This window comes from Musca vetustissima, unplaced genomic scaffold, assembly GCF_032173495.1.
Source record: "Musca vetustissima isolate MV318-11 ecotype Yass unplaced genomic scaffold, APGP_CSIRO_Mvet_v1 utg2832, whole genome shotgun sequence".
Lineage (NCBI taxonomy): Eukaryota > Metazoa > Arthropoda > Insecta > Diptera > Muscidae > Musca > Musca vetustissima.
The window spans coordinates 13,038-30,186 of NW_026880723.1; the positions used below are offsets into that span (position 1 = coordinate 13,038).

General features: G+C 33.9%; 2 protein-coding genes across 2 annotated transcripts; one reads left to right on the plus strand and one right to left on the minus strand.

Moving 5' to 3' along the window:
• The first annotated feature begins 11,637 nt into the window (after positions 1-11,637).
• Positions 11,638-12,855, plus strand: LOC133326515 (uncharacterized). Its single transcript, XM_061535136.1, has one exon. The coding sequence runs from the start codon at positions 11,638-11,640 to the stop codon at positions 12,853-12,855; it is 1,218 nt and encodes a 405-aa protein (XP_061391120.1).
• Positions 12,856-15,766: 2,911 nt separating this feature from the next.
• On the minus strand, positions 15,767-16,525 carry LOC133326521 (COMM domain-containing protein 4; the record flags this gene model as incomplete). Its single annotated transcript, XM_061535141.1, has 3 exons — positions 15,767-15,990; positions 16,066-16,297; positions 16,376-16,525. Coding segments are annotated over 3 exons (606 nt in total), but the record flags the coding sequence as incomplete, so codon positions are not given.
• Positions 16,526-17,149: the final 624 nt, after the last annotated feature.

Below are 17,149 nucleotides of genomic sequence, written 5' to 3' on the forward strand. Positions count from 1 at the left end.
GCACCATTTATATAAAATCGGACGAAACTATATATGGGAGCTATATCTAAATCTGAACCGATTTTCATGAAACTCAGCACACATCATTCTGGGCCTAATTCATTACGATTTGCCAAATTTCGGAAGATTCGGAAGATATATAGGGACTTTTTACATTAAATCGGACGAATATATATATGGGAGCTATATCTAAATCTGAACCGATTTTTCCCAATTTCAATAGGGTTCGTCCTTGGGCCAAATAAGTGACATATGCCAAATTTCATTCAAATCGGATTATAATTGCTACCTGTACTTTGTTTACAATTGGACGGACGGACAGACCGACAGACGGACGGACGGACATGCGTAAATCGACTCAGAAAGTGATTCTATGCATATTCTCAAAAGGAACCATGTGTCTATCTCGTTTCCTTTTGCCTGTTACAAACATATGCACAAAGACATAATACCCTGTACCACAGTGTGGTGAAGGGTATAAACATTGAACTATGTCGTTCACTCGTTCAGTGAACTGACTCGTTCAATTGAACTAGGTCGTTCATGAACGACACAAGAGTAATGTTTATAAGGTTTCAGCCCGCTCTATGCCAGCTCCACGCTCATATCCAGCTCTTTTTAATAATCTATTAGTCGAAAGTCAATTTACTTATCCCTACCCCACAATAATATATACTAATCACTAACCGAACCCAAACCAGCCGATCTTCGAGTTGACTGTATACAGCGGGTTGTAACCAGCCCAATACCTACGACCGGGTACCTACGAGCCGAGTACCTTCGAGCCGACAGCAACCACCCGAATACCAACCAATCGATTAGCAACGATCCGAGTACCATTGAGCCGACGGTAACCAGCCGGCTATTAACGATTTGATCTCCATACCCAGGAACCAATTATACGATAAAGAAGTTCCAACCATCAACACATATAAGCCTACTTCATATTCAAACTACGAGAGAGGTCCGGAACTTCTTAGCATCTCAATGAATGAGAATAGTTAGTTTTTCAAAAATATTTTTTATTTTTTAATATAATCTCGTGAAACTTGAATACACTTAGTCCAACGTTTTTCTATCAATTCTATCCCTTGATTAAGGTCTTCAATGGTTTACAACTGTAATTGCATCTTCATTTGAGGTAAAATGCTTGCCAGCAAGGATTTTTTTTTAGATTTGTGAAAAGTCACTGGGAGCTAAATAAGGAGAATAAGGTGGGCCGTCAAGCAACTCGTACTTTTATTCGTTTATTTTAGCCATTGTGCGCTGGTGCGTTGTCTTGATGAAAAATTATTATTATTATGTTATTATATATTATTATTTTTATTAATATTTATTTTTAAGCCGTTTTTCTTGAATTTGTACATTTAAATGATCCAAAAGGTTGCAATAGTATTCTGAATTTATTGTTTCGCCCTTTTGCAGATAGTCAATCAATAAAATACATTTGAAGTCCCAAAAAACCGTTGCCATAGCCTTATCAGCCGATTGAATTGTTTTTGCCTTCTTTGGGTCACTTCCTCCAGCTTCAGTCCTTTGTTTGGATTGTTCTTTTGTCTCTGGAGTATAGTGGTGGATCCGTGTCTCATGAGCACTTATGAAACGCTTCCGCTTAAAACGATCCAAACTAGCTTGAGAAATGTTCATTCTTATTCGTTTTTGACCGACTATTAACAAATGCGGCACCCATCTTGCAAAAAGCTTTTTCATCTTTACTTCTTCATGCAAAATAAATGGACTCGATCATTTGAGATGCCCATGATATTAGCAATTTCACGCACTTTTATTCTACAATTTACAACTGTAAAATTGTTGTTGTTGCTGTTTTTGGACGTCCACTACGTGGTACATCTTCAATGCTCGTACGACCACGTTTAAATTCAGCAACCCAATTTTGTACTGTTGCATACTTTCACCTATCACATTCACCATATCATTATGAATTTCTTGTCCCGATTAACCTTTTTATGTAAATATTTAATGAAAGCACGCATTTCTAATTTTTCCTTTGTAAAAAAATTGCTGATGCGTCTTTTTTGAACACCTGTTTCTATTTGAAGGAGTTGCCAGATCGAAACAAAATTTAACATGTGTTCATAACAGATTTTGCTAAACACTTAACAGTTTTCTATTTATACCGCGCTTTTTGTGGTAAGCTAAGAAGTTTCCGAACTGCATTCGTAATCCTTAGGTTGATCCTGGCAGCGTCTGAGTTTAATTCATCGTTAGTTAAAACCACTCGTTAAACTGATCGTCATATTTTGATCTAGTCATGTATGTCCGACCTTCTGTTCATTATAATTCGATATAAGGTACAGATTTATAGATTTATAGTTTTTGGTAATGATCAGTTAGTAGTAAGTGGATCAAATATACCAAAAAATTTACTATTGTCTGTATTTTTGGTCCTTCTTGGGCCCAATTATGATTTGGCTAATTTTCAATTATGATCGATTAAATGGGTCAAAACTTTTGTTTTTACTTCGGAAACACATAAAGCGGAGAAGTTGACTGTGAACTCTTTAAGTAGATACTAATTATATGCATTATGATGTTTTCCATACATATTGGATATCTTATGAGAGAGAAGACAGATATCATCCGCATGACCTAAGTCTTCAAGCTGTCACCAAAGACTCCATGTTATGTCTCGCCTCTGAGAGCAGACTTTGTTATTTATTAAAGCTTTGTGTGGCCTAAAGGGTTTGTAACGTCGCAAAATATTGGTCCTAGACCCAAATTTTAGTATACTGATCGTTATATATCGACTATCTGAATCGATCTAGAAATATGTTTCCGTCAGTTTGTCCATTATAATTTGTAAACAGGACAGTTATGGACCAATCGCTACGAAATTTGCATGTAAGACCGATTTGACCAAAGAATACCTCTATAATATTCAATGATGATCAGACGATATACAGATTTTTTTTTTCAAAATATTCTCGCCGTCTTTAAGTTTGTCAATCATTGATTTCTTAGTAGTCTACCATTACGATATTTTATTGCTTGACTCCTGGTACATCTCTTAATTGTTTATTGTTCGATGTAGCTTTCACATGTTATTCTGGCTAGTTGCTGTTTTTTGTCAGATTTTCTTCACCTGTTTCCCAGTCGTTTATATCGCTCTTTTGAGATATTGTTGTTCATCTGCAATTTAAGCTCCCCTGTTTGAGAAATTGAGTTCTATATAGTATTATATGAACCATGAGCTTTACCATTTATTCTCGGACATCGACATATGGAAATCGACAATGGAAAGATCAAGTAGAAGATGGGATGCGCACAAGACCGACGCGCCTGGAAATCTATATTAAGCTCGGCTTATGGAACAACAGTCTTTTCACAAGCCAGCTAAGTAAAGTAAATGCACCAAAATGTTGACGCCGAAATTTCGTGCAAATAAAAGAATTAAAACACGAACGTTTTAGATTTAATATTAAAATAAAAAAAGAAAAGAGAGTGTGTACAGGATGATGAGGTATGGGGGCGATGATGATGTTGTGTTATTGTTTTTCTGTTGAAAGGAAAACGAAAAATACTAATTAGAATTTCGCTTACAAAAGTTCGACTCCGGTTCAAATGGACCAATATATTCTTATATTGTTTAAAATATCTACAGCTGCACACCTGTCGAAGTTTCTCACAATTGCATGACCTAAAACTGCATGTTACTTTATAATGCTCGACATATTTAGGTTATTGGCAGAGCATCAGAAGAAATGATTCGCTTCTGCTGACAGTTTTGTTAGGAACATTTATCCAATGCAAGGTTTGGATATAAGAGTGCTATAAGAGCTACCTTTTACATAAGAGAGCTGATCTAGATAAAGGCCAATACAAAGGCAATAAATGCCAGCATTGCCTTTATAGCCTCAAGCCGTGGATCTAATGATTAATATTTTTTTACATATTGACATTACATTAATATCCTGCTTCCTCCACTCTTTAACAAATGATATTAAATTCAAAGCTTCTAGACTAGAGTTTTTAGTGCCTTTAGGTATTATTTGAAGGTCTTCACATTTTCCTAACAAAGTGGCTATAATTTAGCTTTCTGACAAATACCTTTCAAGAAAATATCCGACGTATGAACATTTTTTTGAACTCTTAAATAATAAATAAATAAATTAATACAGTGTTAAAGAATTTAATTGATTGTTTTTGTGTGTGTAATTGGCTATAAGTGAGTTACAAGTTAAAATGTTCTTAATCATTATCCTCATTATGATTGAGCTTCGTCTTACTGGTCGAATTACATGCCCACGAATTGACAGATTCTGTTTCGTTCCGACATTAAAAATTGGGAAAATACTCATCCAAGTTTCGAGAAGGAAAACTTGCAAATTCTCTCCTGTTCCTAATCTCGAAGTTGTCCATGTTTGCAGGTCTATGCTAATTATAAGTATTATGCTTACACTTTCGGTTCGAAAGTTCGATTCTACCTTCAAAATAATCCTAACTTTACGATATCGCTGTGTGAAAGTTATGTCAAAATATTGATCTATACAGCTACGAGGAACTTTACTCCTGAGAAAAAAAAAATACCGTCACTTCAGCCAACAATCCAAAGAAGTCACATACTGTCGCAGTTTCAAATATTGTTTTCGATACTATAGAATTTCTGTCTTTCCCGAATGTAAAAAATGTGATCATAATCCACATTTAAAATCTGTATTTGTGGAGATTATTCCAAAGTGTGGACGGAAATGTCTCGTTTCTGGAAGCAAGCATACCGGAACAATTCCAAACAATATCGATACTCATATTGGTCGACTTGGACAGACCTCTTTGACCTCTTTTATCTAATTAATAATTTCATATTTTTATTTCCAACTGCATGTTATATTCTTGTACATCCTTAACATTCATAAATTACGACACAATATACTTCCTTTAACTAAATTCCAATGAAATGAAATTTTATTACAAAAGTTCTATCTACACCCCCCTGCAATGACAAACTTTTGATGCCATAAATTAGAAACTATTTAGTTAAATGCTTTTTTCATTATTACCCTTCAGCGTACATAGAGGATATATTTTCCTTCATTCCACGCTAAATATCCATTGTTTTACCCACTCCATAAATTAAATGAGCCGCTAAAAACTTCAACGATTTATTTGAATGAAATGGGAAAAAGGAGTCACAAAGATAAAGTCAAATAGACAACACTACCAACAACAACAACATAACGTCCACCCTCCCAAATGTTTTTGATGCCGTTATTTAGCACTGACATTGAAACAATCTCTTAAACCGGAAAATATCACTTACGAAATTGTGTAAAACAAGTGAAAGCGAAACAAAGTGAAGGGCAGGATAAAAGGAAGGAAGGACGGAAGGATGTATTCAACACTTAAACCCCAGACATCAACATCATCCCTTTTTTTTGGTTGGTATTTATTGTGCTAAACGGATGAGGTTTTACGCCTGTTGTCTGTACGACGTCGTCGTAATCATTATTGTAGCAATGATACGGAGCTTTTATCCCTCCCCCTTCCCACATGAGACATTCTTGTTGTCAGTATGTGGCATTGAACACAGTAAACAATATTCGTAATAAAGTCAAAAATTCAAAATCATTCGACAATAAATGGTAAACGTACAACAAAGGACATGGATGAACCCCCGGTTATGCCAATCATTATTTGATAATCCTTAGACAGCCACCAACACAGAACCCACTACCAAGAAGGATGTAAAAAATACACAAACCTAAACAAAGGGATATGATTTTTTTTTTTTTTTTTTTTTTGTTTGGCAACCAAAAAAGTATTTTAGATTTTTTTTCAAATTTCGCGAAGGTTGGGATGTTGTTAACTGAGAAATTTATACCAGTATTAAAAAGGGTGGAATTTATTTCTGGCTGGAAATGACTAATTTTTTGAAATTTTTTTACAATTTACTTTAGCTTTGATTCCCCACTTTGAAATATTTACCGGATTCCCCATAAGGTGTATGTATATACTTGATTAAAATGGCTGTCGAAATCACGATTAAGCTCGCGATACCCCCATTATTCGGTATTTTGAAGCTTATAGGCATATTTTTCAATAGAATTGGTTTGGGATTCTCATTGAGCAGAGAATCCCCGTATCAAAATCAATATTGGCCCATGTTTCGGCATTGTGACCATATAGCGGTACTCCCCAACCTGCGATATGTTGAAGCTTTTGGGCTCGTTTTTTAACCTAATTAAATCAAATTTTGTATTTTAGGATCGCGATTATTATAATATATTCATATTCTTATTTTACGGAGGAATATATACATATATCAACGTTTTTCGTCAATATAATAAACGGCGTCATTTTAAGATTTTTTTCTTATAGCCAAAATTAAAACCTCGATAACTTTTGCGCGTTAGTCTCGCTAAAACTCGAAAACGGTTGAACGGATTTATCTGATCTTAGTCTTGAAATGTTCGTGGAGGCCCAGGGAAGGAAAATCGAAACCCGGTGAAAATTTGCAAAAAAATATTATGAAGTCTATTTGCATTTCCACGAATTTTGTATCAAGCTATTTTGATTATACCACGTCGTAGTTGTTTTTTGAGATATTTTAGGTTAGAATTGTTAGCGAGTCAATCCTATATGCCTTTATTTGTCAATTATTGAAAATTTTCAATGTATTTTATTTTTTTTTTTCAATTGGATTGACATTGTATTGAAACTTTTTTGTGAGAATACAAAAAATAATTCAGAAGTATATCATTGAATGTATACGCGATCAATTTATGTACACAGTTTTCTATAAAATCCACGTAAATTTTGGGACAAATGCAAGGATGAAAATCAGAAGACAGTCGGAATAGAGTTCTGATTCTAAGATTCATGCCCTAGATTATTTTCTTGAAAATAATAATAGGGACATGTTGAACCTTAAAGCACCTAAAATGCTGCAATGTTACGAAAAATAACATAAGTTTTTTTCTATGAATTCGCTTACTGGCCGACCTTATATAGACCTTGGACATACCGATAATTAAACGGGAAATATTTATGGCTTTACAATCCATTACCGTGTTGTTATATTAAATCTTCGTCCTAAATAGAAATGTTTACCATTCAATACCCCGGAATGATATATTACAGCTACTGCAATGGGAATGGATATATGCCAAATTACAGCCGATTATATTTAAAAACGTGCCCAAATCCCCCATAGCATCGAAAATGTGGAGTACTATTATATGTGCAAATTTCAAAGTTATATTAAATCGTGGAGGGTATAAAAAACTCATTTAATATTGGGCTACCGTTATATGGAAGTTTTATAAATATATTGAGGAAAATGTAATTAAATCCGGAAGTCAAACTTATATGTGAATTTAAATGTTTTTAATTTAATTTTATTTTTCACGAATTCAATTACTTATCAACATACAACATACAATTTTAGTAATTCAGTACTGTAAGGTATTATAAAAATCTGTGGATGTTATAAAAACCAACCTAAAAAGACGAAAATTATACATAAACTATATTGCTAGGCAAGACAACGTTTGTGGATTTTTTAAAGATTTTCCATCCGATTTTTTTGTATTTTGCTATTTTGGGTTCTTATAGAATAATACATATCTCCGCCCCTTTTCGATGTCAAACAATTTGATTTAGTTTTTTGAAACTGCACTAATTCAAGAATGCCGCCACAAAATTTGAAGTGAAAATCTCAAGAACTCTTGAATTTATTGTGTCAGCATCAAGTGACGACAAGAGTGATTCTCAAACTTTAAACGCACTGGTTCCCTTAAAAGATCAATCATTTCTAAACTAATTAACAAGTTTTTTCAGATTGTTCGCAAATTCCAACTCTAGGAAACGTCATTGCAAAGGTCAAAATTTATTTACAAACAAATGTCATACGGATACTGCGTTGAGGGCATATAAAGTTCGGTTCGGTTTTTTTAGTATTTACTTTTGTCGGGTCCAATATATCCTAATTTGGACACAAATGTCACAATATGTCAACAAGCAAATCAAGTGCATATTTCAAGGGTATTCTTATTTTCTTTTACCTTCTCAACATTGTATCTCGAATTTCATAAATTCGCCTATATGATAATGTTAACTGTTTGAAAAGCATTGGTATACTTGTATTATTCGGTGTGGTTTATGCCGGCGCTATTCTAGCAGTTTGATTTACTGTTAACTCCAATAGATGGCGCTAACGTTATATAATGCTTTGTATTTAAATTTAAAAACAATGTTTTAGTTTAATTTTAGCATGAAATAGTCCTAAGTCTGCCCGATTCACGATAAAGTTTATGATGAATATGGAAAAGGAAAAGGAAAAAAGACCCATGGTTCCTTTAGAGTATGCATAGAATAACTTTCTGAGTCGATTTACATGTGCATGTCTTTCCGTCCATGTATTTTTGTGAGCAAAGTACAGGTCGCAATTATGATCCGAATTGGATGAAATTTAGCACAGCTCATTTATTTGGCCTCCTTTATATATTTTAATCCGATTTTATCTAAACGATTCACCAAACACGCACTATTTGTCCGATCGAGACACAATTTTGCACAGCGTACTGAATTAATGTCTGTGAAGGTTTTTTTTTTAATCGGTTCAAATTTAGATATAACTCCCATATATAGCTTTGTCCGATTTTATGTAAATGGTGCACCAAACTTCCAATTTTTGTCCGATTGTGACGAAATTTGACATAACGTATGGAATTGAGACTAGGATAGAGGGTGTTAAGTTTCATTGAAATGGGACCAATTTTGCTCCGTATGTGACGAAATTTGGCAAAACATATGGAATTGAGACTAGCATAGAGTGTGTGTTAAGTTTCATTGAAATCAGATATAGATATAGCTCCTATTTATAGGTCGTCCAATTTTAGGTAACTTGTTCACGAAACCCCCAAGTTTTGTCTGATGGAGACAAAATATTGCGCAGCGTACTGAGAATGCGAAATTTTGTTGAAATCAGTTTAGATTGAGATATAGCACCTATATACAGTTTCGTCCGATTTTATGTAAATGGTGAACCAAATTCCCAAAGTTCTACAAAAAAGTATTAAGGAAGAATTGTACAAAATTTAATTGTGTTTGATTTATTTAACATTTAAAGTTTGATTTTGCCTCTGAAAGTCGTGTAAGTGACTGCGGAAATGCCCATATCTATGCAGATCAAAAATTTAATTTCACCCGATTCCATTCTAATGGTCCTCTAAAGATGCTATGTCTGTTCTATCTACAGGATATTGTACATATTAGTTTCTCTTGTATGTACCCAAAGTGGTAAAATCGGCCGCGTCGGACTATTTTATACTTTCTTTACTGGTTTTATTTTACATTTTATGTCCATTGCTGATCAGCCAACTACTTCTACTACTTTTTATACCCTACACAACTATATTGTCAGGGTATTATAGCTTTGTGCAGCCCCGAGAGTTTGTCCTAGACCCACCTTAAGTATACCGATCGTCATATTTCGACTAGCTGAGTCGTGTGTCCGTCCGTCCGTCTGTCCATTATAATTTGTAAACACGATACAGGCCACAGTTATGGACCAATCTTCAGGAAATTTTGCATGTAGGATGGGTTCTGGCCAATGAAGACCCCTATTGTATTGAAGAAGATCGGTTAATATTTAGAAGATGAAATGGACCAAATACTTAATTTTTGTCGGTTTTTCTGGTCGCTCCAGAGGCTGCAATTATGGTCCGAACATCGCGAAATTTTACATGGAGAAGAGGTTCGGGCCAAAGAATAAGCATGTCTGCTTTGATAAATATCGGTCATTATTTAGCGGGTCAAATGCACTCTGACTTTTGTGTGAAAAATTACAAAATTTGAATTATATGGCTTATATATTTGCTCCTGAAGGATATAGACCCGATAAGTTGATAGTATATCCAAGAGGAGTGGTTAACCTTTAAATTGATGTCAAATATATTGATGTATCTATTCGGATGTGGGAGTTACACTTAAATATTTACAGGTGCTTACGTATTCAAATATTATTTAGTAACCCATTACCAAATTAGAGGGCGGAAATATAGCGCTGATCGCTTTGAAATATTCCATGACGTTCCAATTATGGCCAAGGACAACGCCTATAATTTTCGGTGATGATCAGAATAAAATTTTGGGATGAAGTGGACGGAAAACTTAATTTCTTTGTGTGTTTTCTAGTCGAATATAAGCCGAACATCACAACTCAACCCACCGTGAAGGGAATCCGGACAAGTAAGTAGAAGGGCTGTACTGAATATTTGTAATATTCGTAAAATGTAAGGAAGATGTGCTGCTGACCTCTAATCGGGAAAGTCGGGACAAATATCACTAAATATTGCCCAGGCTCGGAATAAACATCCGCAGAAAGTTAGAGTTCAGTGGTAGTTGTGTAGGGTATCGTATGGTCGGCCCCGTCCGACTATACTGCTCCGCTCACTGGTTTTATATATTGTGCCATTTTTGTATTAAAACTACTACTGTTCTTCTGCAGAAAGATTATACCATAGATCAGGATTTATCGTCCCGTTACTGTATGTGTGTTACTGTTTCCGGCCTAGGATATTTCACTGTATTTGATATTGCTATACCTTAGCTCTTCATATATGTCGGGAGTAACATAAATGCATCTCGGACTCATCCAGTTAAAGGTAAAATTTAACGCCGCCTCAGTCTTTCTGAAAATATGTTTGAATCCTATATTTTTAAAAGTTTTATACCGTCGTCGACATAAAATAGTGGATGGAATAACTCCACGGTTAAGTTCCTTAACGAGACTATTTATTGTGGTAACACACAGAAGTGATAATAGAATTCCTCCTTGTTGTGTCTCATGTCATACAAATGTTACCAGCAACAATTAATAAATTCTATATTAAACCACAACCAGTAAAAATATGTACTAATTGTTACAAATCATTGTGTTATGAACTACAACCATACCTATTCCTCCAAATATGATACACAAAATTACTATTATTGTTTTGAAATAACAGTGTCGACATCTGATAAAACTGAACGACTCCTCCTAGAATGACTAGGCCCTTTACAAAAATAAGAAAAATATTGAAAAAGCATAAATTTTACCAGTTGCTTATTAGATTTCAATACAAAATGGTGTTACAAGTGTATTATTATACCACCATATGGTTATTTCTACAACATACTCAAGTGCATTTATGTTTCAATATAAGTGTTCAAGAAGTTATAAAGCAAATAAATGAAGAACGCCGTACAGATATTAATATTTTTATAAATCTTCAAATAAATCAAAATCGAAATTATTCAGATCTGATGGAATTGGAAATGAAAACGGGACAATTACCACTGATAATGTATACCAACTATGAAGCCATTTCGAGCTTAAAAGGACAATTTTCGGAAAATTGTCTAACGGTGACTTGGATGACATGGACAGATCGGAATTCAACATTAATGGCCATTGATAGATTACTTAAAGATTTATACTTCACAGATTTATTAATAATTTATAAAGCAAAGAAAATTGAATATCTGCATGAAGAATTGATGAATATTTTTGAAACATGTTGGCACATGGGTATATCCTCGGCTATGATATGGACCAACCATCATCTATTTATGTATCATCCATATCCAAGTATTAAAATAAAAGCTATACATAATATTTCCGAATTCATCAAAATGCAAGATTTGGACAATTTTCAAGGATATTCAATTAAATTACCAACCGTAGATTTTCCACCACGCTGCTTCAACTATACAAACCGGCAAGGACAATTGGTGTATGCTGGTTATATTCACAAATTAATATCGCTTTTCTTTCGACATCACAATGGAACTGTTGAATATTTCTTTGCCGATATGTGGTCGGAAAATTTTACCATGCAATCTGCTTTAATTCAATGTGTACCGGTGGGTTGTACCTTCTTACCGATATTATTGGATGCTCACAAGCTATTTGTACCCAGTTGGTCACCCTTTTTAGTGAGGATATTGTTATTGGTACCCGCAGCTCAAGAAATACCAAAAAGTTTATATTTGCTGATACCATTTGATGGCATTGTGTGGTCTTTGGTGATAATCACTGGATTTCTATTTGTCTTGCTCATGTTTATCATATTACAATGTTCGAAATTCAGAAGCTGCGATCTGAGTTTAATGTTTATGGAAGCTTTAAGGGTCATACTCTTTGTGGCACTGACGACTGTATCCAATGATCGGAACCTAAAACATTTCCTCCTCTGTTTACTTTGCCTATTTACTGGCCTCTTTCTAACGAATTTCTACACCTCAAGTCTTTGGAGTTTGTATACCTCCAAGGTATATGAAAGTGAACTGGAACTTCTCAACGATATTGGAGATACCAATTTGAAAATCAATATCTATAGCCTGGATAAGGAGTACTACGACATTATGTCACATAATTTGCCACCCATAATTAAACAACGCATTTACATTGGAGATGATGATCAATTTACGTCGAATCGACAAAATTTAATTATGACCCACATCTACCCAGCCATAGAAGATTTAGTTGACTACGTACTTCTTCAACAAATGTATTTAACTAGACCAAGGGCCATAAAGTTAGCCGAGCCAATTTATCATCGACTATTTTTCATATCAATGCATCCGAGAACACCATTCCAACAACAATTCAATCGTTATCTTTCGCGCCTTTTTGAAAGTGGTATCTTCAATAAATTCATCAGAGATGCACAATGGGATGGCTTGTCCGGTGGAAAATTTAGGCTTTTTAAAGATGAGCAGGGCAGCAAAGAAGCTTTGACATTGGCATTTTATCAATATGCTTTCATCATGCTGCTGTGCGGATGGGGAGCAGCTATTGGCATTTTCCTTGTGGAATGTCTTTTGAGATGGAGATGTAAAATTAAATAAAATCGAATAAAGAAGAACTGTAAGAGCATGAAGTAAACAGTAACCTGCTTGACAGGTAAATAGTTTTAATACCGACACATCATCAAAAACAAAATAGAGTAATTTTTAAAAATTTCCTGGCGATGAACTTCTATAAATGGATTTATTTGTCTTTATTTTCAGCTATCGGGATTAAAAAATATATGTGATGTGTACACCTCTTCAACTGCCCTGCTAAACCTACTCACCCAGTCCCATCATCCCTAAGGACACAACCTGTACAGCTTGCATCGATTTTGAACCTGTCTATCATCGTTCAGTCAATGGTCTTTGGATAATGCATTGAAATTGAATCCTTGGAACTTTTGCCCAAGATCTTAATATTTATCTTGATCATATAATATAATTTTGTAAGCTCTAATAAAATGTTGGGTATTTATATTGATGAAAAACGTTTGAAAACAACGTTGATTTTGTTCAAAGAAAAGTCTTTGGCGTTATTCGTAATTTGTACTAAATTGTACTCTTGTTCGTAATACTACTCTACCATTGTATGTTAAAAAGAGGCTGGCTTATGCTCTACTGATGCCTCATGTTTTTTTATGGTCTGGAGTTACATCTGGCACTACTGATCGGATTATGTTAAAATCTTCCTGGTTGCTTTCATAATCAAATGTGTTTCATCTGATACTATACTATGAGATATATTATCGCATAGGATGTTCTGTACTTTGAAAGATTTGGTTTTGCTCTTACTATTTTCTTTTTAGTTATGGCTGGGGAGCTATATATATATATATAGTTTAAGGAATGTTAAGGAATGAATTTCAATAAAAAATAACATATTTTAAGAAAAAAATCATTTCGAATCTGGCATATGTCCCTGACATCAGTGAACCAGAGCATTTCCTCCAAATTGTGTCCACATATTGTCGAAGAATTATGAATTAATATCAATTATTTTAGACTCACTAAACTGGAGATATCAGACAGCACATTAAAATATATCATTTCAGAAGATTTTTGGATCCTGACATTTTGAATATATGGAACTAAAAAATAACACACTATCAAAGTACCCGCTACTTCGTATGCGGAAAGGGAACACAAAGAAACAATATATTTCATATGGAATCGTGAATACTGTAAATTTGTTGGACTATAGTTTGCGATTTAGTACTCTTCATACACATAAATACTATTTTCCGAAATATCTCTTACTTCCATTACACAGATTTAAAATAGATAAGAATTCCAATTATATGTTTTAGCAAATATGTACAGGTTCGCAATTTTATATAATTACACATTTTCGTACACATCAATTCGAGTTTCCAAAGTTATCTCCATTGTTCAATACTACACTTCTACAGTAATCTAAATTCCAAATCTCAGGATCCAACCAAATCCAAATTGTTCCAAATTTAGTGTCATCATGATCATAAGTAAGATTTTCTAAAACTTCATCAATCTTACCCTCTAACAGTAATCTTAATTCCACCAATGTGCAAATTGTACCAAATTTAGTAGCTTTCGTACTCATAAGTACGAATTTCCAAATGTACCTCAATCCTGATTTCAAATAGTAATGGTAAGTTAAAATTTAAGAATTCCAGCTCTGTCTGTTCAGCGAAAATCAAATTGTACCAGATTTGGTACCATTCTGTACTTTTCGTACCCATATTACAAACTATATCAAATCTACACTCCCACATTAACCTAAGTTCACATAAATCCCAATTGTAGGATATTTAGTACCATTTATTACTTTTCGTATTTTAAGTTTGAACTTTCAACACTGTCTCAATCCTGTACTCTAACAATAATTTTATTTTAAAATAAAAGTTTACTATATCTATCCTTTCATTTAAATCTAAATTTTACTAAACTTAGTACCATTTAGTACACATAATCACGCATTTTCAAAACTACCTTCATGTCTCATTCCTACACTCCACCCTTAATTTGAATGCCAAATTTTCGGATTTCCGCTCACACAAAACGAATTGTACCCTATTTAGTATCATTTAGTGCTTCTCGTATCCATAAATACGAAATTCGAATACTACCTCAATCTTTGCATTCCAAATTTAAGTTTTCCATATCTATCCGTTCACTCTAAACTAAACTCTACCAAATTTAGTACTCTTTAGTAAGTAAATTTTATGAACTCAACCTTATCCGTTCACACAAAAACAAGTTGTTAACTATTTGGTAGCATTTAGTACTTTTTGTTTCTATAATTAAGAATTTCCTAAACTACATTCCAAAAGTAATTTTAATTCCAAAATTCTGGAGTCCAACTCTATCCATTCACATTTAATGAAGTGGTGTCCGTTCAAGCAAAATCCAAATTGTACTGAATTTAGTATTTTTCGTACCAATAAGTACGAATTTCTAAAACTACCTCAATTCTACACTGCAACAGTCATTTTAATTCCCAATTTCAAGACTCCAGTTCTATCTGTGAACCGAAATCCAACTTGCATGAAATTTAGTACCATTAAGTACTTTTCGTACACATAAGGATTCCATCTATATACACTCAAATAAATACAAATAGTACCAAATTTATTACCATTTAGTACTTTTTAAAAAATATAAGTACGAAAATTTTAAACCATTTCCATACATCAACACCACTTCCCAACCTGTATTCCATATAAAATTTCAAGATTTTAGCTATATATATTCAATATATATACAAATAGAACTAAATTCAGTAAAGTTTAGTACTTTTAGTACACTTATAGGTCGAATTTCCAAAACCCTTTTGTACATCTTTCTAACTTTCCATCAGTCAGTCACTCAATTAACACTAAACTTTAAACAATTTTATAAATACTACAACCAATATTTTTCTGAATTATATACTCGAATATTCATATTTTAAATAATATCCACATTTTCAACGCATTTACCTAAATCACAATTATATTTTATTTATGTCAGCACTATTATATTTTTTCATAATACTTTTGGCATATTTCAATTCTTCCAACATCACCCGTAACTGGGCTTTGTCTATGCTCAGCACATGTGTGGTGTCCTGCGGCAAACCATTTACTAATTCTTGTGAAATTTTCAATTCAAAACGACTACAATCAATGCTATCCGGTGAGGGTGGCAGAACACGTATCGATTCCAATTCGTTAACTAAAAATAGAAAAAATGATATTTAGAAGAAAAAAATTAGCATTACTAGATAATAGATAACCATGCATAACTAACTTTTGAAAGACTTATCAATCAAACGTTGACGTATCGCAGTGGCATGTTCCGTTAATACGGAACACATTGCTGCTGCATGTTCCTTGGGCAGACCCAATTGTTGTATTTCCTCATTGAATACCAATTCGCTGGCATTATGACGTGCCGCATTGTTCAACAAGAAGTGTATACATGCCACGGCCGTTTTACCATCGGCTGAGACGGATGACGTCAGTGCCTTAACTTCATCTTCCTGTTGTAAAATGGAAGAGCAGAAAATTTTTTGTTAATCGGTAATTTTGAAAATGTGATAAACGGCCATTAAAATTACATCAAATGGATGTCCCAATATTTTTTTCGCCACCATATCGGCTAAAGTTTTTAATTTGTTAGCCTCCAATACGGACAGGGTAGATATTATCTCACCCAATACCCAATCGGGACAATCACCATCACCACAGAAGCGAAATTTCTGCAAAGAAAATAAAACGGAATAATGTTAAACATGAAATAATTGTTAATTGTGCGTGAAATGATTAGCAAAAAAATTAAACAGATTGTTTATTTTATTTAATTGGTGTACAAATTATTAAGCGAAGGCGTTGAGTATAAAGTATGTCAACATATTTTAAATAACAATAAAATACAATTGAAGACATTAAAATAAATGAACTTAAACTGCAAATGCTCAAACATTGATGTTTGACGAATTGAGACACTATCCGGAACATCGTTCAGGAATTGATTCTACTGAGTTTAAAGGGGAATTAGAAAGGTCAACGTTTGAGTTCATAGTGGCGTCGTAGTTAAGATTGACGTTGTGTGGGTTGAAATTGCACTTGTGGAGTTAACGTTTGTCATCAGTAGAAGAGGAATTGATTTGTAACCCTTTAAAAATTATTAGTAGTCATACGTCACAGATGTTGTGGAGGATCTAATGCACCCACGTCATAGCATCCTTTAGACAGGTACGACAACGAAAGAAAATAATGTCCATTTCCCCATGTAAATGGCCTATTGTTGTACCTGTTGGAACACTAATTTTATTATTACCCACACCATCTTTGTGTATATCATTGCCACTCTCTGAGTCTACATCAAATAG